Consider the following 25,456-nt stretch of genomic DNA (forward strand, 5'->3'; position numbering starts at 1 on the left):
ACTCTTTATTAATTAGACAACTGATGTTTTATATATCTGGACTGAACCATTCCTTTCAGTGCCTTCCCTACATCGACTCCAATTTAAAAGATCTATCAATACCTATAAACATTTAGCACTTTTATAATATAGCTTGTTGCATGTAGCTGTACAGTTTTGGGTTGCTTCTGGAACTCCTTCCACTTCAGGTGGTAACCCCCCTCCCCCATAAAACCAAATCTTACCACTTCTGCGCTTGGACCAAGGCAACAGATGGTGGAGGATGACTCATGTTAAAAAAGTTGATTGTCTAGCCCCCCTCGTAATGTACCACCTCACCTTGCTTCATTTCAAAAGCAACCCATGTAAGTTTTTTTTTGTCGTGTCCAGTTTGCTAACTCACAGTATCAACTGACTCACACATAGGGGCACATAAGTACTCATAGGGGCAGATTTACCAAAATGTGAGATTAGGGCTCGTCACGAAGAAATTCACCAACTTTTTATGTGTTCTTATGGAATCTTTAGAAGTATATTTATCATTGGGTGAAAGTTAGAGTTCACTGTTTCATAAATAAGATAAGATTCCATAGGAGTGAATAGAGTGAATAGAAAGTGGGCACAGTTTTCTGTGGTGAGCTCTAATCTCACATTTTTATAAAGTTCACCCATATTGTAACTCTCAAATATCTACTTGATAGCTCTCTTAGTCAATCCTTCTACAAGAGTATTTTTTCCGTATCGCTCATGAATTCTGTCTTATATTTATTTTCGATAATCAACGTCAAGCTATTTCATTAAAATTATTCCTGTTTCATGTGTTTATTGTGCAAAGCTTCCTTTTCTAAATCTTCTCAAGGTTTTAGCCAACCGGTGAAGTTCAATTCAGTTACAGTAAATACATTAAGTAGTACTTGGAATTTCTAACAGCGAGTCTAGTTTTTTGGTCCACACTTGGCAAACCATTTCTAGTATTCAAGCAAGAAGTCCACAAACTCCAAGAGCAAAATAAATACAGTATTTTATTGCAACTGTATTAATGTGTTGTACAGCTGGAGAAAGGATATTATTTGGTTCTTGGACTAAACTGGAGACAGATTTGACAGTAAAAAGTGCCAGTTGCCATTGTAACTTACCTTTGTCTACCAAGGAAAATGGAAGAGACAAATCAGACACTGGTAAAGGAATTCATTCTTTTATCAATAACCTATATTCCATATTTCCAGACTGTACTTTTTCTAGTTTTTCTCGTTCTATACATGTTTACTTTACTGGGAAACATCTGTATCATGGCAGCGGTTATAATCGACAGACATCTACACACTCCAATGTATTTTTTTCTTAGTAACCTCTCTTTTTTTGACATTGTCTACTCATCCACCACTGTTCCTAAAATGATGAGTGCTTTGGTATTAGAAGAATCAAAGATATCTGTCCAGAACTGCATAGTACAAATCTATTTTTTCCACTTCTTTGGGTGTACAGAAGCCATGTTACTTACTGCCATGGCTTATGATAGATATGTGGCAATATGTATCCCCCTGAGATATAATATCATTATGGCAAAGAGTGCATGTTTCCGGCTTATCTCCGGCTGTTGGGTTCTGAGTTTATTCTATTCATTGACGCACACAATTCTAACCTCCAGGTTGACTTTTTGTAATATAGACAGAATTAGTCACTTCTTCTGTGATATAAAACCGCTGCTGAAGCTAGCTTGTGCAGATACAAGTCTCAATGAGAACTTAGTTACAATAATAACTGGGTTTTTAGCAGTCAGCACATCAAGCCTTATTTCTCTGTCCTACATCTTCATTGGCATCCATCTAGTCAAAGTCTGTTCTTCTCCTGAAAGACACAAAGCCCTTTCCACCTGCACATCACATCTGACTGTTGTGTTTCTATTCTATGGGCCTCTCATTGCCAGGTTCCTAAGACCTGCCACCAATGATAGTCTGGAGCAAGACAGACAATCAGCTTTGCTATACACAACTATTACACCTGTCCTCAACCCAATTATTTATGCTTTAAGGAACCAAGAAGTCAAAATATCTCTTAAAGCAATCTTGCATGGGAAAAAAGCTATTAGAAACCAACTTTAGTAGAATCATTAAATAACAGAATATATTTTCTATATTATACCATAAAAATGTTATTTTGCCACAAGTTAATAAAGTGTTTATATTTTTAAATAGTAGAACATTCACTATAGAAAGTCATGTTGGCCTTCAGATTAATTTATTTTATTATAATAAATGTTAATGGAAGCATATATGCATTTTCATATACAGGTATGGTATCCCTTATTTGGAAACCTGTTATCCAGAAAATCCTGAATTACAGAAAGGCCATCTCCCATAGACTCCATTATAAGCAAATAATTCAAATTTTTAAAAAATGATTTCCTTTTTCTCTGTAATAATAAAACAGTACCTTGTACTTGATCCCAACTAAGATATAATTACCCCTTATTGGGGGCAGAACAGTCCTATTGGGTTTATTTCATGGTTAAATGATTCCCTTTTCTCTGTAATAATAAAACAGTACCTGTACTTGATCCCAACTAAGATATAATTACCCCTTATTGGGGGCAGAACAGCCCTATTGGGTTTATTTAATGGTTAAATGATTCCCTTTTCTCTGTAATAATAAAACAGTACCTGTACTTGATCCCAACTAAGATATAATTACCCCTTATTGGGGGCAGAACAGCCCTATTGGGTTTATTTAATGGTTAAATGATTCCCTTTTCTCTGTAATAATAAAACAGTACCTGTACTTGATCCCAACTAAGATATAATTACCCCTTATTGGGGCAGAACAGCCCTATTGGGTTTATTTCATGGTTAAATGATTCCCTTTTCTCTGTAATAATAATTCCATCAAGTTCAACCCCTCCAAACAAACCCCAGTGCACATATATACACACACTCATAACCAACCTATTATTATTATTATCATTATTATTTATATAGTGCCATCATTTTGTGCAGCGCTTCACAGTAAAGGGGTACAAGACCAAACTGTTAACATGTACATACATTCATACATACATACATACATACATACAAACAATTCATAAAAAATGATTCAGAGGTACATTTGGATATTGTTTGGAGACAATAGGGGGAGGGCCCCTCTCCGAGGGAGAGTGGTTGTGACATAAGGTCAGGGTAACCAGTGTTCTTTTTGGTTTGTAAAGCGACGGTAATTAAGTTTGCTAAAGTTACGTAGTTACATAGTTAAGTTGGGTTAAAAAAATTCCATCAAGTTCAACCCCTCCAAACGAACCCCAGTGCACATATATACATGCACTCATAAACAACCTATCTATACATTCACATTTTTAAACTATATATATATATACACCAACATCAATACTAATTGTAGATTTTTGTATCACAATAGCTTTGTACCTTGTTCAAGAACTCATCCAAACCCCTCTTAAAGGCATTAATAGAATCTGCAGTTACAACAGAGTCTTATGACAAAGCATTCCCCAACCTCACTGCCCTCACCGTGAAGAACCACCAATACTGCTTCAGTTCTGTTGCTCTAATCTAAAGGGGTGACCTCTAGTGCGTTGATCATTTTTATTGGAGAAAATATCCCCCACTATCTGTTATTATACCTTCTAATGTACTTGTTAAAAGGAATCATGTCCCCTCACAAGCGCCTCTTTTCCAGAGAAAACAACCCCAACCCTGACAGTCTAACCTCATAGTTTAACCCTTCCATCCCCTTTACCAGTTTAGTTGCATGTCTCTGCACTCTCTCCAGCTCATTAATATCCTTCTTAAGGACTGGAGCCCAAAACTGCACCGCATACTCAAGGTGAGGCCTTACCAGGGCCCTATAAAGAGGCAAAATCATCCATTGAGTTAATGCCCTTTTTATGCAAGACAGTACTTTATTCGCTGTTTTATTATTATTATTTATATAGTGCCATAATTCTGTGCAGCGCTTCACAGAGTAAAGGGGTACAACAAGACCAAACAGTTAACATGTACATACCTACATACAAACAATTCCTAAAAAATAATTCACAGGTACATAGTTACATAGTTACATAGTTACATAGGGTTGAAAAAAGACCTGTGTCCATCAAGTTCAACCCATCCAAGTAAACCCAGCACACCTAACCCACACCTACCAATCTATACACTCACATACATAAACTATAAATACAACCACTAGTACTAACTGTAGATATTAGTATCACAATAGCCTTGGATATTCTGATTGATCAAGAACTCAAGGTACGTTTGGATATTGTTTGGAGACAATAGGGGGAGGGCCCCTCTCTGAGGGAGAGCGGTTGAGACATAAGGTCAGAGTAACCAGTGTGGCGGTAGGGTTCTTGTTGGTTTGTAAAGTGGCGGTAAGTGCAGACTAAGAGGTGAAAACCAATGGTTAGTGAGTGTGTGAGCAAAGAGTAGGGGTGTTCAGTGGGTATTTAAGTTGATGAGGGCTTGGATTATAGGGTTGAATGAAAAGGTGAGTTTTAAGTGACTGTTTAAAAGCCTGGATACTCTGAGAGTCTAATGGGATGGGGCAGAGAGTTCCAGAGTCCTGGATGCGAGAGTGAGAGGAGATGATGAGTGAGGAGGAGAGAAGCAGGTCACGTGCAGAGTTAATGACTGGGATTGTACCTGGGAATTAGATCGGTTATATAGAGTGGTGTGGTAACGGTGAGTGCTTTGTAGGTAAGTACAGGAACCTTAAATTGAATCCTGTATATGACAGGATAGTAGCCATAGAATAAACAATTTCAAAAAAATCACTTAATGTGTATATATTAATTCATTCACTCTTGCTTGAACGCATATTTTCTGTGTAAATAAAGTGACAAGTGCTTATATGGATTTGATCATTGCATAAATTAGAAAAAGAGAATAAGTAGAAAAAGCCAATACTCCTGTTAAAAAGCACACCCTGCAATCCCCACCTTGATATAGAAAAGTTGGAAAATTGATAATTTCAGTTAGTGGAGAAATTCCCTGTTGTGGTTTGCTATCTCAACACTTGGCTATCTAAACCCTGGGAATTCCACAAATTAAGATAAGGCAGAAACACTGGAGCTGCGGTCTCAGGATTTTACCCTCCCTGAACTACATGTGGAAGAACTAAATTACTAACAGGGCCGCAAACTCACAGGTCCTTAGAGAGAAAACAGATAAAAGATATTAGATTCAAGGAGAAATATTGCATAGATAAAAATATTAATAATAAAAACAACAATACCAACTCCCTATAGGGACTAAAAAGGCAATGATACCCACTCCAACTCTGCCCTACGTGCATTTTGCCGCTGCTTTTTCAAGGGCAAACAACTCTCCCCTTCACCCAATGTCCTTTTAAGGTTGGTTTAGCCCTTCCCCCGCCATTCCCGCTTTTCCCGCCACTTCCCACACATTGTGCACTTCTGCGTCTTCCACCTGGTCTCGCCGCACCTCATATGCGTGTCATCAACCAGTGACTCTGGTCGACAAACGCCCCACAACAACAAACGTCCCACCAAAACTCATAGTATTGTTATTTGCAATGTAGTAAAGTGTCTTACCCCTTATTACCGCTTCAAAAACTTTTTCTTCTCCAGATGTCAGACTAACAGGCCAATAGTTTTCAGGTTGAGAACGCGATCACTTTTTGAATAGTGGTACCAATTCGCCAGTCTCTCTGCACCATGCCAGACCTCAATGAACCCTAAACAATTAAGTGAAGAGGTTTGGCAGTTACAGAGCTAATCTCATTTATTACCCTTGGATGAGTACCATCTGGTATTGGAACACCATTAAGTTTAATAAATTTGCCTCATAATAGAAATATATTGGTCAAATCAGATGACAAAGCAGTTAAAACACATATTGGGAGAAGATCCGCTCGCTTGGCAACCTCGCCAAACGAGCGGATCTTAGTATGTATGGCCACCTTAACGACAGTCCAGTAAACAAACTCCTGTGCTTTTTTCAAGTTTAAAGTGTGGTATAGGACAGTCCTTTTGTTTTGATTTTTATTTTCAATTCTGTAACAAAGTCTCCTGCTTTTTTTTCAGAATGGCTACTGGCCCTGTAGGTTTCCTGGAGATGTGATCAGAGCTCATTTCAGGGGAATAGCATAAGATGCAAAATCATGGATCCTAATTAAAAAATGGTAGAGAATTTTAATAAGCTTATATTGCAACTTTATTTTATTTGGTCTAAATAACACATACAATGATTATTATTTTTGACTTTACATCCACTTCAAGTATTTTGGGGGTAAGTACAGTACCAGTGTTGCACACTATTGGGGCATAATTATGTTCTGCTGATTTTCTTCCTGCTGAGAAATAGACCATCACCCATTAAGAGGTGGCCAGAGCTGCAGCAATTGATGTAAGTTGCTTGGAAAGAGAATGCCAGTATCATGGAAAGTATCAATGGAGGGGATAAAGAAAGAAGGAGGATCAGCTAAAAGCTCTTATATACCATCAGCTTCGATTTTTTTTTTTTGTCAACTTGACAATACAAAGAGCAGATTTCCCCCTGAATTCCTTTATGGGGCCTATGAACAGGAACAAATAGGTTGTTGGAGATGCTAAGAAATTTATCAAGACTTCTCAGCATTTTAGTCATACTCTTCCAGTGCTCCAGCATCCCCAACGCCTCCCTGGCCCTGGGCAAGTGCAGGCACGGGACAGTAATTGTTTGTTGATTTCTGTACTTGATGTGCAAGAGCAAAGTATGCTGGGACACTGAAAGAGTCAATGGGAGCTGCCCTAGACAAATTGTAACAAAATTCTTACAGAAAATGAGTTTATTTGTGGTTTCAAAAAACTTTTAAACCACTAAAAATGTGAATGGTAATAAATAGGCCTCTACTCTCTGTCTGCACATGTGGCTATTATATACAGACCTCCCTCTGCCACATTCACTGCTACCTTCCAAAGACTATGAATTGTGACTGACGTTATTTGAGGGGCTCTCACAATCTATGCCTTTCTTACTTTTTCTACTGCTAGCTTCTAATCACATGAACACACGAGGTGTAATCTACAGATGTAAATACAGTGTCCAATTTTGGACACAATCTGCCATGTTTTTAACCCACAATGAAGCATTTTATCCCACAGTTCTAGTGTTGTTGCAGTCGCCTGCCATGATGGCAGCACTTGTACCTATATTGTACAAAAAATTGTCAAAGTGGGAATTACATTATTTCCAATGCTCAAGATTATAATGGCATTTGTGCATGATTATTTGGACACAAAATTTCTGCCCATGTTGAAGCAGCCCACAGAGTAAACACTGCAATTATTGCAACCTTCAAGCTAGGAGTAGCTCCAGGATTTCCCTGTGACAGTAGGTGCACTTGAAGTAATTTTTATAAAATACATGAATAGGTTCTTAGCACTAAATTAAACAACTTTGTAATATACAACTGTTAACAATATTGCACCTGCTTTGAGTTCCAATCATTCCTGCAGCTTTCTCTCCTCTCACTTGATCATGATCCCCCTTAGTTCAGTGTCCATTGACTGCTTACTATGGCCTCATATATGCTGGCAGGGTAAGGTACAAATGTCTCCTGTGTTGTACATGGCACCTTGGGTCCATGCATTGATGTGGTCCCCAATACAACTTCCTGCATAGCGGCTCTTATTATCCATGACCTGGCTAAACCAGCGGGTCTTCATGTGTATGGCCAGCTTTAGTCTTTCTGTGTCATCCAACATTCTTGCAACTTCAATTGCATTTGTATTGCCCTTTTATTGTGCCTAAGTAACAAATGTCACATCTATTCTCTGTCTGTTCTAAAAAGGTCTTTTTCATTTCATTTCTAATAACGATTAACTAGGAAAATGTGTTCACAAGTTGTGTTTCTCTTGAATGGATTTCCTGACCCAACTCCTAAATAAGCAAAGTAATATAAGTAATATAATTCTAGTGAATGAAATGCTGGTGTCCCATTGGATAGAATTCTTCTCATCACTTGGCTGGCATTAAACCTGAGAACATCATGAGAACATCATTAGAACATTAGCTTTTTTGCTAAGACAAGGAACCTCAAACTTTTATCAGTCTGTCATATAGAATGTGATAATTGCATGCTGTTATTTCCCCAGGACATCCTGCCCCTAGTGTCTGAATGCACAAATAATTGGCTTTTTTGGTTCTCCAAGGGTAGAGTTTGTCGTCAAATCTCCAAGGTTTTCTCCATTACTTTTCTATAAAAGCAAGTTATTTAAAAGGAAGAAACCAGTTCTCAGTCTAAAAACCATCATGTACAATAGCACTGACTTTCTTTTATTTTTGTAATAAATATTTTTAGAATGTAAACGTTAAAGGTAAGCTAATTCAGAACATTTTTTTGGCCTTCATTTAACCAGCTTGCAACACCTTACCCTGCTTGCATTTCCTTCCTTGCCTTAGGTAGCTAACAATTCATGTTTAATTTCATGGCATGAGAAAGAAACAAAGATCCTGTTACCCTATAGCAAAATTATTTGGTTTTGATGTGCTGCAAATGATGCACAGTCATGGACAACCAATAGATTTTGTATGTGAAAGAAATAAATGTAAAATATACATACATTAATGGGGTGCATTGTATGTTTACATTGTATGAAGTCTACTTCTAAACACATCAGGTTTGTGCAAAGAGTTTAACTCAACATTTGATCTTGGTATCTGTTCATGTATTTCTGATTGTGCCACTTCTACTATTTGTTTTATTCATGTGGTTTTTCTTAATAGATGATTGTGGGCTAAGCATTATATTACCAACTTCTACCAGAGTTTTGATTATAAAGAGCAAGGAATCCAACTTGTTTTACTTTCAAGAAATCATTTCCAGTCCAGGCTACTCTGGTCATAAGGCCATTTTGCACTGCCGCTTCTGTGTTAGTTACATCTATCCCATGGCTCAACTGCATCCAACCATTCAAAGTAAGGTTACTGATCACTTGAAAATTCAGGGAAATGTCTAATAAATGCATGTTGCATGGATTATATTTACATTTAATTGCTGTCATTGCAGCCATTTTAGCTGGATATTCTAAATGTGTTCCTGAATTTTCAGATTTAGTAACCCTTATTCAAAGATTAACATGTATTGGCATAGAGTTTAATGTTAAAGATCTTTCCTAGATTTGTCATTTCAAGTGAACCTGGGAGTGAGTCTATTTCTCTAACAATTTTTTTAGTTGGTTTCTCATAACCTTTACCATGGACTCAATCCTCTGAAGCATTTACAGTGTGCTTAATAAGAAAACCTTTTATATGGAATTATATTTTTCTGTTTATATTGAAGCTATAATATTAGTTCAGTATCTTTAAGCAGAATAAACCTCAATGGGGCACATCATTTTTTAGGTAACTTACATGATGAAACAAATACTAAAATGAGGAACACTAGAAGGAACGCATTGTGTTACCATTTTTATGTATCACAGTTAGTAAGGCTACAAATAAACCTTCTTCACCTTCAATCTTTGCAGCACCTTCTATACTCTATTCCTGAGGACTTAGCAGAAAGCAAACACATACTCAAAAGGTCAAAACTACATCTTGGACCCAAAATCTGATATTTCCCTGGTTAAATATTATTCGTTTTGGTGGAAAACTTTTGGAGTTCTCACTTTTCGAAAGCTGCTCTAATGCTAATAAATAATTAGACATTCTTCCTTTTTTGAGGATACATGGGGAGTAGTAATATTCAGGCAGCTGCATGTAGGTTATGACCGAAACAAACAGAAGATTAACTAATATTATCATCACTCTTTCTGGCATTAAGAAAACCCTCCTTTACTGAGTTCCCAAACCTTACATATCAACTAATATTTGTCATTATTTGCCGGCTGAAATGAACCACACAGCGGTGACAGAATTTATCCTTATGGCAATGACCGACAAACCTCAACTGAAACTCTTTCTTTTTACTACGTTCCTCATGTTTTACCTCTTTTGTTTCGTAGGCAATCTTAGCATTTTATTTATAGTCATTTTTGATGATCATCTGCACAACCCTATGTATTTCTTTTTAGGCAATCTTTCCTTTTTAGATTTCTTCTACTCATCTACTACGGTACCCAAAATGCTGGCTGGGTTGGTGGTGGAGGAAAAGAGGATATCTTTTCAGGGGTGTATAACTCAGCTCTTCATGTTCCATTTTTTAGGAAGCACAGAGGCTATGTTTCTTACTACCATGTCCTATGATAGGTATGTTGCTATATGTAATCCACTACGATACCGTGTTCTCATGGCTACGGCTACATGTATTCAGTTATCTGCTGTATGCTGGATAACAAGCTTTGTCTATTCATTGTCTCACACCATTCTGACCTCCAGGTTGCCTTTCTGCCTGAGTAACAAACTCTCTCATTTTTACTGTGATATTAAACCCCTTCTCAAACTTGCCTGCACTGACACCCACCTCAATGAAAGGTTGGTGTCTATAATTACTGGATCTGTAGCCGTGTTCACATTTATACTGATTATAATATCTTATGCGTTCATTAGTAGGCATCTCCTGAACATTCAGTCCTCTCATGGTAGACACAAAGCCATATCCACCTGCACTTCCCATTTGATTGTTGTTTTGTTATACTTTGGAACTGGTTTTTGCACTTATCTGAGACCAGCAACAAAAGACTTTTTAGAGCAGGACAGAATTACTGCAGTGCTCTTCACAGTCATAACACCAGCATTAAATCCCCTTATCTATGCATTAAGGAACAAAGATGTGAAAAAAGCTCTAACAAAAATGTTTTTAGGAAACATGCGGTCTTCTTTGCGAATGGGGGGCAGATTTATGAAATCCCATTTATGATAAATATCTACAATGACATGAAAAGTTTTTTGACAGGAAACTTTTTGACAAAATTATCAAATTGACAGATTTATTATCATAGCATAGCTTAGCAGCACTCATACACTACACATAGGAACCAATAAAGTCTAGACCAGTGATCCCAAACCTTTAAAGATACCTGGTGGTCCAGTGGGGTGGCAGGGACGCCCGCCATCTTCTGTATGTGCCCAACGTAGGTCAATTCTAGATTGTTCCTGGGTGCATTCCTGTTCTGGTTTCCTGTGCTTTGACTCCTGCCTGTTCCTGACCAATGCCTTATAACTGCCTGAACCGACGTTTGCCTGTTTGTTGACTATTCTTCGCCTTCCGATTTTGTACTGCACTGACTAATCGTGCTGACTTCGGCCTGTCTTTTGACCACGCTAGCCCGGTTCCCATTCCTCCTGTCACACAACTTGGTTCCCCTGTCTGCTCAGAACTCTCACCTTGTGTCTATCACTTTAAGTTCTGGCGGCATCCGAGCAGGGAAGGGCTCCTCCCTACATGAAAGGCGACTGTTATAGGCAGAAGCGTGAGCCATGACTCGATCCTTGGTGTCTATTCTGAGTTTTGGGATACCAATCGTGACATAACCTGTGGCCTGTGAGCAACTTGATGCTCATGAACCCCTTGGATGTTGCTCCCAGTGGCCTTAAAGTGGGTGCTTATTTTTGAATTTGTAACTTTGTCTCCCTTAGGATGACAGTTTGCATAGAGTCTACTAAATATCTTATTTAGCTCCCCAACACTTTTTCTATTTGAATGTGGCTCACACGTATAAAAGGTTGGGGACCCCTGGTCTAGACAGACTGACTGCAGAGTTCTTTCTGTTCTGAGACTCTGGGACCTGATTTCCATAGAGATGCCCCTTTCGTGCTGTCAGGCAGTGTTGTCCCTGCTATCCAAATAGGGGGATCTCCACTCTATTAAGAACTGGCAGCTCAGAACAGACTATAAGATCATAGCCAAAGCTATCTGACTCAGGCTCAAGTCTGTAATGGGAAAGGTGATTCATCCTGACCAGTTCAACACAGCCCCAGGCTATTTTGGTCCAAGATTTGCTGCATAGTTACATAGTTACATAGGGTTGAAAAAAGACCAGATTCCATCAAGTTCAACCCATCCAAGTAAACCCAGCACACACAACACTCACATACATAAACTATATATACAACCACTAATACTAACTGTAGATATTAGTATCACAATAGCCTTGGATATTCTGATTTTTCAAGAACTCATCCAGGCCCCTCTTAAAGGCATTAACAGAATCTGCCATTACCACATCACTAGGAAGGGCATTCCCCAACCTCACTGCCCTCACCGTGAGGAACCCCCTACGCTGCTTCAAATGGAACCTCCGTTCCTCTAATCTAAAGGGGGGGCCTCTGGTGCGTTGATTGTTTTTATGGGAAAAAAGAACATCCCCCATCTGCCTATAATCCCCTCTAATGTACTTGTTGCATTTTGGTTGAAGGACTGGTCTGTCCTGCACTGGATCTAGAGAAGGGGATCACCAATAACTCATGGGCATTCTGAAATTCTATAGTTTTGACCTAGTTTGTGGTCTACTTGAAAACACTGTACACCTCTGCAATGTGGTTAGTTAAAATCAATTGGTCTCTGACTGCACCTCTGGCTTTTGGACAAGGAATTTGTTAAGGAAACTCATTTGTGGGACAACTGTATGCACTGGCCATTAAACCTTTTCTGTATTTTCTAAGGAAAGGGCTCACAGGGCTGGTGCTTCCACAATCTAATTTAGGGTGGTTCTTTCAGCATAAGCAGATTTTGTAGTCCTCCTGGACCAGGACCTACCTGATCTGAGATGCTGCCTTATCTGCTCAGAAAAACTGGTGCAAAAGCTCAGGCTTTCTGGACAGTCATCTACAGGTAAACTGCCTCCCACTTTTAGTGGCAATTTATCTCAGACTAATATATTCAAATATTAGTCTCTGTCTTCTGAAAAGTGATCTGTCTAACAGAATTTTAGAGCACGTCCTCACCCACCTAGGAAGGTGGAAAGGTCTTGATAAAGTGCTTTCTCTAAGGGAGTGGGTTTGGTGCTGAATCAGCTTGTGGCCTCTCAGCTTTTGTACTGGGTGGTATGCCTAAGCCTAACCTAGAAATTCATTGCTAAGATTCAAGTTTGCTGCATAATTTTTTACATACAAAAATATATCATCTGAACAGTGCATATTAACCCAATATGCTTAGATATACCAAATTATGTGGCCTGTAGGGACCTAAAATGCAAATAGTGCTTATAAGTTTCCTCCGATTAAACTCAGATTCTGCAAACTAAGCCCTCTGCCTCAACATCAAAAGACCCACTAACTGTACAAAGATGCCAGAAAACCATATATTTTTGGAAAGTGCACATTTTGACAAATCCAACATGGGTAAACGGGTCTTTCTTTTCCAAACTATCAAAGTGCAAATATGAAGAACTAAAAATGCAATAAAGTGACAGAAATCAAAGAAAAAAATTGTGTAAATCAATTAAATAAACGCAATTACTGATCACGCTGCATAATTAGTGGTCAAAATACTTGATTTAATAGTCACAATGTCAAATAAACAGCTTTTAGGTGAAAAACAGACAACAAAAGTCTAAAATTAATATGTTAAAAAAAATTGGGAATGGTTGTGCATACGTGTGTGCACTTCTAAAAATTGTGTGACAGTGCGCGTGTATTGTAAGATTTTAAATAATATTAATACAGGTATAGGACCCATTATCCAGAATGCTCGGGACCAAGGGTATTCCGGATAAGGGGTCTTTCCGTAATTTGGATCTCAATACCTTAAGTCTACTAAGAAATCAATAAAACATTAATTAAACCCAATAGGATTGTTTTGCATCCAATAAGGATTATTTATATCTTAGTTGGAATCAATTACAAGGTTCTGTTTTATTTCTACATAGAAAAAGGAAATTAGTTTTAAAATTCTGAATTATTTGATTAAAATGGAGTCTATGGGAGACGGGCATTCCGTAATTCGGAGCTTTCTGGATAACGGGTTTCCGGATAAGGGGTCCGATACCTGTAATAATATTCTTCACCCCTCTTACTGGGGTAATGGTTCTTTTGAGAAGCAGACAATTATTCCACACCAATAAGTTTATATTAAAAGGAATATATTGAATAATAAATCAAGGGACTGTTACAAATAAATGGTTATTTAAACTAAAATAATATATTAATGCCTAGTCTACATCACATAGTTGCCAACAAAACATGGTGGCCTGGGTCCTTGTGTGCAACAACTTCATCATGGCTTCCCTCTGCAGGTTCCAGCGCCTCTAATCTGTAGTCCCCACATATACAGCTTGCTCAACCTTTAGCAAATTGTCGAAATTCGTGAAAACTCAATTCACTGTTTAGTAAATGCCCCCCTTGGAGAAGACCGGTACATGTTTTCTAATGACAATTCTAGATGTAATTTTTCAAACAATTGAGTTCAATCTACCCCTTGTATTAAGTTTCTCTTGAATGAATTTACTAACCCAATTGTCAAGTAAGCAAAGTAATATAAGTAATATAATTCTAGTGAATGTTGCTGTCCCATTGGGTAGAACTCTACTCATCAATTTAGCTTTTTGGGTAAGCTAGCCAGGTGAGCTTAAATGGAACCTAAAACTTTTATCAGTATGTCATATAGAATATATTAATGGTATGCTGATACAGTATTTCCCCAGGACATTTCCTGCCCCTAGTGTCTGAATACAAAAATAATTGGCTTTTTGGGTTCTCCAAGGGAAGAGTTAGGCATCAAATCTCCAAGGTTTTCTTTTCTATAAAAGAAAGAACTAAAAATCATTATGTACACTGGGGCGCACTATATTTTATTTTTTAACAAATATGTTTTGAATGTAAACGTTAAAGGTAAGCCAATTCAGTACATGCATTCAGCCTTTATTCCACCAGCTTGCAATGTCTCAACCTGTTCCTTCCTTCCTTGTCTGTTGAAGCTAAAAAGTTCCAAAACAAAGAAACAAAGATCTTTTTTCCCTATAGCAAAATGTGCTGCAAATGATGCACAACCAATAGATTTTGTATGTGAAATAAATGCAAAATATACATATATTAAATAGGATTTATTTTGAGTTATTCATTTTGTAGTCCCTTCAATGTAACAGATGAGATGGAAGACATAGATATTACACAAATACACTTATGGTTTGGTATTACTGAGTCCTTGTCTGAACTGGATGGCAACAACTAGCCGAAGAGGTATATATGTATGTATATCTTTATTTATAAAGTGCTACTTATGTACGCAGCGCTGTACATTATAATACATTAATACAAACAGGGGGTTATTAAGATAATAATAGATAAATACAAAGTATAACAATAAATACAAATAAATACAGTTGCAATAAGTCAAGAGTTAAAGACACAAGAGGATGGAGGTCCCTGCCCCGTAGTTATGAAGAAACACAGGGAGGTGATGGGCTACTTGCCCCACAATTACAGATATAGGCCTCTGAAACTGTTTTGACTATACTTTTAAGACAATTCAGCTGAAGTGGCAGAGATTCCTTTACAGATTAAGTACATAATACTCCATACTATCCAGAAGCACAAAGGGTTCTGAATAATTTGTAAATGCAAGTATATTGGTCATGACCTCCCACAACTAAAATCTCTATTCAGTGTTCCTAATGATAATGCGGTCTTTGGGAGCCCAAGGATATTTTGGAAATATTATCAGTTTAATTATACCTGGAAAAAAAATACTTTTCTTATTTTACATTAATTAAGGGTGTGAATTGTATGTTTACATTGTATGAAGTCAACTGCTAAACATATCAGGTTTGTGCAAAAACTTCTAATTCAAAATTTGATTTTGCTATCTATTTATGTATTCCTCATTGTGCCAATTTACCATTTATTTTGTTTGTGTTGTTTTCCTACAGCAGATAACTGTAGCCAAAGCATAATACAGGTATCGGACCCCTTATCCGGAAACCCGTTATCCAGAAAGCTCCGAATTACGGAAAGCCCGTCTCCCATAGACTCCATTTTAATCAAATAATTCAGAATTTTAAAACTGATTTCCTTTTTCTATGTAGAAATAAAACAGAACCTTGTAATTGATTCCAACTAAGATATAATTAATCTTTATTGGATGCAAAACCATCCTATTGGGTTTAATTAACGTTTTATTGATTTTTTAGTAGACTTAAGGTATTGAGATCCAAATTACGGAAAGACCCCTTATTCGTAATACCCTTGGTCCTGAGCATTCTGGATAATGGGTCCTATACCTGTACTGCAGATTTCTTTCAGAGTTTTGATAATAAAGAGCAAGGTATCCAACTGCAGCCTACCTGTTCTTTTGTTTTACTTCCAAGAGATCATTTCTAGCCCAGTCTTCACTAGTCTGGAGAGCATTCTGCATTGTCCACTTCTGTTTTTGTTACATTTATCCAACTCTATCCTTCCATTCAAAGACTAACATGCATGAGATTTATCCAAAAATGAATTTAGATCTCACTACAGTAAACCTCCCCCACTCTGTTTATTCTTATGGAATTTTTATAGGCGTATTTATCAAATGCCGCACCCTAACTTATATATATTTAAAAAACACCCCTTTAATGCCCCATAGGAATGATTATTAGAGAGCGGGGGAATGTTACTGTGGTGAGCACTAAATTCACACTTGGATAAATCTGCCCCAGTTTTATGTTAAAAAGCTTTCCTAGATTAGTTATTGAACCTGTGAGTTATATCTGGGAGTGAATCTATATATCTAACCATTCTGAGTATAATTAAAAAAATGATTAACATCTTAAAAGATTGGAGATAATTCATTTCTGTTCCTGAAATAGATCCTATAAAGTATTGGATTCCTTCTAACCCGTACCATAACCTCATAACCTGTACCATGGACTTGATCCTTTGAAGCTTTTACATTTGGCTTAATAAGAAAACACTGGAATTATCTTTTTTATGTTCATTTAGAAGTTATAATGTTAGTTGAATATAAAATTTGTTAGAATAAACCTCAGTGGAGTGTAAAATTTGTTAGCTAGGTTGCGTAATGGAACACGTAAATACTTATAATAAGCACTAGAAGGAACTAATCATTTGTATCATCGTTAGCTACAAATAAAATAATCTTCTTCACATTCAGCCTTTCCAACACCTTCTATAGTCTATTCGAGAGGAATCAGAGCAAGGCAAACAAATACTGGGCGACATCCTGGGCCCGAAAAGGTCAATCTGATATTTCCCTGGTCAAACATTATTATCATTTATTTGTTGGGTTTTGTGGAAAACTTTTGGAATTCTCACTTTTTGAAAACTGCTCTAATAAATCATTGGATTTTTTTTATTTTTGAGGACACACAGGGTCCATAAAATTCAGCTGGTTCCGTGTAAGATATAAATAAAACAATTAGATGATTAATATTATCATCGCTCTTTCTGCCATTAAGAAAGACTTGTATCTCAATTAATATTTGTTATTATTTGCTGACTAAAATGAACCAGACAGTGGTAACGGAATTTATCCTTATGGGAATCACCAACCAACCACAGCTACAGCTCTTTCTTTTCACAGTGTTCCTAATGTTTTACCTTTTCAGTTTTGTGGGCAATCTCAGCATTGTATTTGTAGTCATTTTGGATTATCAGTTGCACAACCCTATGTATTTCTTTTTAGGCAATCTTTCCTTTTTAGATTTCTTCTACTCATCCACTACGGTACCTAAAATGCTGGCTGGGTTGGTGGTGGAGGAAAAGAGGATATCTTTTCAGGGGTGTATAACTCAGCTCCACATCTTTCATTTTTTAGGAAGCACAGAGGCTATGCTTCTCGCTACCATGTCCTATGATAGGTATGTTGCTATATGTAATCCACTCCGATACCATGTTCTCATGGCTAAAGCTACATGCATTCAGTTATCTGCTGTATGTTGGACAACTGGCTTTGTCTATTCATTGTCTCACACCATTCTGACCTCCAGGTTGCCTTTCTGCATGATGAACAAACTCACTCATTTTTATTGTGATATTAAACCCCTTCTCAAACTTGCCTGCACTGACACCCACCTCAATGAAAGTTTAGTGTCTATAGTTACTGGATGTGTAGCCGTGTTCACATTTATACTGATTATAATATCTTATGTATTCATCAGTAGGCATCTCCAGAACATTCAGTCCACTCACAGTAGACACAAAGCCATATCCACCTGCACTTCCCATATGACCGTTGTTTTGTTATACTTTGGAACTGCCTTTTGCACTTATCTAAGACCACCTTCAAAAGACTCTTTAGAGCAGGACAGAATTACTGCAGTGCTCTTCACCGTGGTAACACCAGCCTTAAATCCCTTTATCTATGCACTAAGAAACAAAGATGTGAAAAAAGCTCTAACAAAAATGTTTTTAGGAAACGTGGGGCCTCATTTACAAATGGGGGCCAATTTATGAAATGATTTCCACACTGTCATGAACAGATCCTTGATAGTCAGAAAACTTTTTTTAACAAATGGACACGTTAATTATCATAATTGATAAAGGTGTTAGTTCCTCAGAAAGTGTTTCCTGAACACAACACAATTGTGTTGGGTAGGGTATTAGTGCTTAGCAGCAGCACTGAAACATATATGATCCTGAAACCCTGATGCTGACGATGATTTTTCAACGTTATTTTTTCTGTTTATCAGATGTTTTTGCATCTCTTGACTCAGAGCTCCAAAGAGCCATTCAAACCAATTGTCACATTAGCATTTGGTTGATTGGGTTTCTTTCTACTTGAGAGTTGTCCAGAGTTGTTGACCTTTACATTTTATAGGAACCTTATGCAATGCTAAATATTTCATTCTTGAGAAATTACAAGAACAAGTCAGGAAAATTCTCACAAGATTCAATAAGAAAAAATGGAGAGGGATTTGCATTTTTTATACTGTATATATATACATAGAACAAACAGAAGCACACCATCCAAAAGATCAAAAGCCCTGGGTGTTGGCAAAAACAATAATAAAGAAGCAGAGAGCCACACACACAGGGACATAGCAAAAAGATAAAGCATTTATTGAAAAAGATCCAACGTTTCGAGCATTAATGGTGCTCTTCTTCATGGTTTGTCCCTGATATATTCTTATTTTTGTATTTGTCCAATAGCACCATTTTTAAATCACAGCAACAAATATGTTAGTAGGAAGCAAAATTATGAGTGGTGCAAAAAGAATGGCTTCCATTTCCTATAACAGCATTTATGTGGCTAGGCAGCATATCTTCCCTTTGTTTTCTGTATAACAGACCAGGCCAGATCATTCATGACAAGTACAAGCCAACATAGCTACGGTAACAGCAAATAGGTTTCTGTCCATATAAGAACAATGTTTTTTTTTAAAGAAACTCAAGTGTTATCTTTTAGCTAAGTATTTTCTAAAATATGGATAATGTGCCCCCAATATTAAAATAAAAATAAAATATCATGTATTCATCTTCTGGAAAACAATCTATGGATATGCTGCCAAAAGGTTTTCGGAGAAAAGTGTTAAATTATGTAGTGTGCAGGGATTTATTATTGTATTTTATGGTCTATCATTACAGTGTGTGCCTTTTTTTCTGAGGTATTTGCCATTACACCTCTTTGATAGGTGGACAGAGAGGAAAGGAAAACACTGAAAGTGTCTCAGGACAACATAGAAACATTGATTCAATAGTGTTTTTTAGGAGTGGCTATGCTGTTTTTGGTTTGGAAATAGAGGGTGGCCTTTGACTCTGAGCTTGATAATTAGCAACTTGTGGGCTGAGGAGAAATCAAGCAAATTAGGAATTAGGGATAGTGTGAGGTGCCTGGGTTGGGTTCCAAAGAATGAAGAGAGAAAATTCACTGTCTTCATTTTTTGGGTCCTTACACACAGGGCACTCATACAGGTATAGGACCCATTATCCAGAATGCTCGGGACCAAGGGTATTCCGGATAAGGGGTCTTTCCGCAATTTTGATCTCCATAACTTAAGTCTAGTAAAAAATCAATAAAACATTAATTAAACCCAATAGGATTGTTTTGCACCCAATAAGGATTAATTATATCTTAGTTGGGATCAATGACAAGGTACTGTTTTATTTCTAAATAGTCTATGGGAGACGGGCTTTCCGTAATTCGGAGCTTTCTGGATAACGGGTTTCCGGATAAGGGGTCCGATACCTGTATTTGTATTTTGTGTTACAACATTACAGTTTTTGATTTTTTTTTTTGAGTTTTTTTGTTTTATTTCACATTTCAAACTTAATATCATTGTAAATACACATAGAACAAGACAAACCTAATTTGTACAAACAGTGAAAAAGTTATAAAGATTGGAAGGCATGGTGAAAAGGGGATGTCACATGTAAAAAACGTTCCAAGAGATACAGTTAGGTCCACGGTATTATTCCTTTTGAGTGATAATCAGTCCATAAATTGTCCATATGTGAAAATGACATAAATCTGCAAATCTATATAGCTAACATACATGGGTTGCATTGCAGACTTCTCCAGATACTCTACTCATCACTGAGACACGTTGCCTTATGCAGAGGTGATAGTCACTCAGGGTGTCCAGTGTTGAGCTTATTAGTGACCTAGGCAAGAGGGAGTGAGTATTATGGGGAAAGTAGTGTAGAATGGGCAGCGGGATTAATAAGGTGACATGGAAACACAGTTTACCAGTTAAGAAGATCCCTCTAAGAGCAACCTTAGATCTTACTTTTCTTTATGTGGAGTGTATTGAATGTACTGAAATGATGGTATAATTGGTTTCACTGAGACACATTCAGCAAAGTCCAAGTAGATCACATCCAGAGGTGCGCTCTAATCTGCCCTTAAGATTCTTCACTACCCACACCAATCTGTGATCTTGTGCCCAGAAATTCAGTGATTTTTTTTAAAGTAACCTCAGGCACAGTCAGCTCAAACATGGGTTTAATGCTACGAGAAATCAAATATTACTACAGAGAGTACTAACAGACTGTGGAAGTTTTCCCTGGGAAAACCTAAACGCAACATTTTATTAACAGTATATGTGGCAGGAGAAATGAAATTCAGGTGAATACCAAGCTATTCAGAACATTAGGAAAATCATTTTCTGAAGCAGAATGGTCCAAATGGTTTACATTGCTTCTAAATGGTAAAGATGCCCCATCCAACGGTATCAGAAAGGTGAGGGGGATATGATGAGAAGGTGGCACCATGTGTGCTTCCGGGGACAATGCAGGCTTCCAAAAAAGTCATGACTTGTATTTTTATAATGGGCAGAATAACAGCTTCCTGCCCCTGAAAGAAATATAGTGTCTTCCTTATTATTATTATTATTATTATTATTATTATTATTATTATTATTATTATTATTATATGTAATAATATGTATTTACAAAGTACCAACACCTTCTGCAGTGCCGTACAACAAATGGGTGCATATATTGAACAGATTACATAATAAAAAGCAACCAATAATCAATACAAGAGGTAAAGAGGCTAATTCCACAAAAGAACTTACAATGTAAAAAATATCTTTATAGAGGGACATGAAAGAAACATTTATATAAACCCTTAGCCCTACTATATATATATATATATAAATGAACAATATTATTTGAATTGTTTTACACAGGGGTTTTTAGTTACAAGTTTATGATCATAAAATCACCAAGCCTCCATACAAAATTAAGGGAAACCTCATTAACTTACTCTAATTTACTTAAATCAAAAGTAAATAAAAATATACAAAAGAGAGGCTAAAAAAAGAGAGAGTTTATGATCATAAAATTGCCAAGCCACCATACCACGTCAAGGTAAACCCCATATGGCGGAAAAATATATGGCTCTGGTGATAGTTTTTCCAAGTGTAAGCAATACAGATTGTTGGTAAAAAGGCAAAGTAAAGCAAGTAAGGAATATACACAAAGCTACTGTTCCAAGGAAACCAAGTCACAGAGATTGTTTAGTTATTCTTACTTATATAGTGCTGACATGTTAAGCAGCGCTTTATAGCGATGATACACCATTCCCTGCCCTAGTGGAGCTTACACTCTAATATCCCTGTCACATTTACACTCTCTATGGTCAGTGTTACCAAGAGCCAATTCAATTGCCAATCTGTTTTTAAAACTGGAGTACCCCCCCAAAAAAAAACCCCACTTAAGGGAAAATATACCAACACTTTGGGGCACATTCACTAAGATGATAATTCTTTTCTCGGTTGTATGAAAATATCGCAATTGCGATCTCCTTTAAGCTTGCTGACTTTAGCAGAAAATCTATATCCTTTGTAGTCTAAGGTAAGTCTAGGGTAGTGATCCCAAGATTTTTATTATTGTGAGCCACACTCAGATGTAAAATGTTGGTAAGCCACAAAAGCATAAAAAAAGTTCTTTGGGGATGCCAAATAAGGACTGTGATTGGCTATTTGGTAGCCCCATATAGACTGCTAGGAGTAGAACTTTGTGCTTCTAAAACCTCCCTCCAAGGCAGAAATAAAAAGTGTGCATCTACTTTGAGGCCACTGGGCGCAACATCAAAGGGGGGGGGTTGGGGATCACTGTCTAAGGGTGATAGATTTTAAAGGCTTGTTTCCTTCTATCTGTAATCTAGATATTGTGCAAAAGAAACACTTTCTTCTACTCTCCTATGTTAAAAGCGTAAGGACTGTCTATGTGGAATGTTAAGGAGACAGCTGTAGGTAGACCTCTCCCATGAAGCAAGAGAACCCCTGTCAGCGCTGGTCTTCACCGACGCCCTTTTGGGGCCCCGGAACTTTCTGCTGCAGTTCTGACAGGGAACCTACAGGCTTCAGAGGTCACCTGGATAGGAAAGATATAGACAATGGTGAGATGAATATCGAAGTCAGCAGCTGTATTGTCACTGTGGAAATTGTCTTTCTGTCCAATAGATAAAATAGTTCATTGCACAATTCTGGAATCTGTAGCTGGGTTATATTTCCTTAACTTTAGCTTTGTGCTCAGCAGTAACACTGGCATTTGATGCACTTAATGAAATACTTTAGGTTACTGAATTAGTAGGGAAACATTCAAAGTTACTGCCTTCTGGTAGGCAAAAATAAAACTCAACAGGGCACCACCCAGAGGGGTTTGTTGGGCTATTCATGGTGTTAGACTGTGTGCACTGTCCAGACTGTCATTTCCTCCCAGAAACAATGGTATTTGAATTTGTACTCATTTCTTCAGCTTGAGTTCAATGCAGTATATATTTACTCCTCATGCATTCATCTTTTTGAGCAGTACTGGAAATCCATCCCAATCTCCCATCCAACCTCCCATTCTATTTTTGAGCAGTACTGGAAATCCATCCCAATCTCCCATCCAACCTCCCATTTTGAATAATTTGCCTTTAGATTGTTTGCTACTGCTCATCTCAAGCATTCCATTATGGGTCTGAGTGGAATAGTAACATTATATGGAGAACAGATGTGAGTAGTGTTCATCCATCTTTTCTTTTGGTCTAGAATTGTGCTCATAAATTAAATACAGTGGTGAAAATTATATTTCTTATCCCTTGCTTTTATCGTGCATTTCTTTAATGGTCTCTGCAAGTATAATTAATTTGATGGGGAATCATCTTTTTTGTCAGACTGTTCAGACCTGCTGAGATCATTTCTCTTCATTCCTTGTGCCCTTGCCCTTAATCTTGCCATTATTACTGATGCGGGTGGAAATATATCATCTTCTTTGTCTTGTACATGTTGTGTCTTTGTCTCTAGGGCTTTGGGACGTACCCTAGGTCCTTTGCCCAGTCTCAGCCTGAAACGCTTGGGGTTCCATAAAGCTACATCACCAGGGTTGGGGTGCAACTTTCTCTTCCTTGTTTCAGGAATTGGGATCCTAAATAGAGGGGAATCTTCATATGGGCACTGTCTGAGATGTTCCATTTGTTGTTGTAGAGCAATCTGCTGCTGATGTGCTTGAATGGCACGTTCCCTGTCACTTAATGCTATATATTCATATATTCCTCTGGTTGTATTAGAAGGATTCTGAGGGGCATTGCACTGATTAGATTTCATAATGTTACATTGCTGTTGAGTAGAATTGTCTTTCCGGACCATGGAAAAACTAATATTTGGTATTATTCTGGTATCTGTTGCTGGCAATGGAATTCCAGCAATATTCCCAGTGTTAATGTTCTGTGGTTTAAATCCATCATTAATTCTCACCATAGAGCTAGTACTTGGTATTGTGCTAGTATCTTTGGTGACAGTCATTACTGGTGGAACAGTTGTCGGGCTAGTGACAACGCTAGTGTTTGTTTCACTTGATATTCCACGAACTTTGGCAACTGCATCCTGGAATAATTTGAAATCACTAACCTGGTGCCGATTATATCGGGTGGGCTTTCTACCTTTAGTAGATTTTTTACAAGTTGGTCTGTTTGTGTTTGTGTCATTTTTATTAGCTGCATTGTGTTTATCAGCCTCTTGCCTTTTTTCATTTCCGGGCTGTTCCTCACTGGAACAAGCTCTTTTTATTCCAGAGGAGCTGGTACTAGGAGTTGCCTCTGATCTGGAATGAACCCTTTTTCTCCCAGAGGAGCTGGTACTAGGAGTTGCCTCTGAACTGGAATCAACCCTTTTTATTCCAGAGGAGCTGGTACTAGGAGTTGCCTCTGAAGTGGAATAAACCCTTTTTATTCCAGAGGAGCTGGTACTAGGAGTTGCCTCTGAACTGGAATAAACCCTTTTTCTCCCAGAGGAGCTGGTACTAGGAGTTGCCTCTGAACTGGAACAAGCTTTTTGTGTCCCTGAGGAGCTGGTACTAGGAGTTACCTCTGATCTGGAATGAACCCTTTTCATCCAAAAGAAGCTGGTACTTGCAGTTGCCTCTGAATTGTGACGTTTCTTACTGCAAGTCTGGTCCTGAGGAGAATATGCTCTTTTCCTTCTGGAAGAGCTGGTCCTTGGACCTGCACTGGAATTGCTGGGCACATTTGCACTGGATGATTGACCAGTCACAATGCCAGCATTGGCTCCAACTGGAGCTGCAACAGGATTAGTACCTGCTGAAATGCCAATGATTCTTGCAATGGCATTCTCAAAAATAGTTATTACTGTTTTCACTGGTTTTACAAAAAGATTTGGAGCCATATCACCTGGATCACCTGGATGGTCACTGTGTACTTAGCACTGAGTACTAAGAGGTGACTGCATCCGTCGACATCTAGATGTCAAATGACAGCTGTGAAGCCATAAACTCTGTTCTTATCTGATTAACTGATAAGGTTGTCATGGTAACAGAGTGTTACCATGACAACCTTAGCAGGGGTTAAGAGACCTCTGATTGGTTGTCATGGTAACAGAGGTGGTGTGATGCTAAATCTATGTGGGTGGTCTAACAGCTGTGAAACTTGACACCATGCAAAACCTCTGACCACTGATAAGGTTGTCATGGTAACAATGGTGGTGTGATATGCTAATTAGCATAAATCTATGTGGGTGGCCAAAAGGCCGGGAAAGCGTTACTATAGAAATGGTTGTTTAGATTGTGGAAAATGCTCAGGCGCCTTGCTTGGGAGACTCTGGCTCCCGTGTGAATAAGCAGTGGTACAGTCTGCAAAGCAACAGCGCGGGGGCAGGAAAGGGGATCGGTACTGATGTGCCACTAAGCACTTGGCATTGTTT

At 37.8% G+C, this 25,456-nt stretch overlaps 3 protein-coding genes across 3 annotated transcripts; all 3 read left to right on the forward strand.

Annotated features, from left to right (window-relative positions):
- The first annotated feature begins 1,133 nt into the window (after positions 1–1,133).
- LOC100492663 (olfactory receptor 12D3-like) lies at positions 1,134–2,081 on the forward strand. Its single transcript, XM_002937767.3, has one exon. It carries the CDS (start codon positions 1,134–1,136, stop codon positions 2,079–2,081), a length of 948 nt encoding a protein of 315 aa, XP_002937813.3.
- Positions 2,082–9,825: 7,744 nt separating this feature from the next.
- LOC100492502 (olfactory receptor 12D2-like) lies at positions 9,826–10,791 on the forward strand. The gene has a single exon (XM_002937766.1). The coding sequence runs from the start codon at positions 9,826–9,828 to the stop codon at positions 10,789–10,791; it is 966 nt and encodes a 321-aa protein (XP_002937812.1).
- A 6,515-nt stretch (positions 10,792–17,306) lies between these two features.
- Positions 17,307–18,263, forward strand: LOC100492335 (olfactory receptor 12D3). Its single transcript, XM_002937765.3, has one exon. It carries the CDS (start codon positions 17,313–17,315, stop codon positions 18,261–18,263), a length of 951 nt encoding a protein of 316 aa, XP_002937811.3. The 5' UTR covers positions 17,307–17,312.
- Positions 18,264–25,456: the final 7,193 nt, after the last annotated feature.

Source organism: Xenopus tropicalis, chromosome 8 (genome assembly GCF_000004195.4).
Source record: "Xenopus tropicalis strain Nigerian chromosome 8, UCB_Xtro_10.0, whole genome shotgun sequence".
NCBI lineage: Eukaryota > Metazoa > Chordata > Amphibia > Anura > Pipidae > Xenopus > Xenopus tropicalis.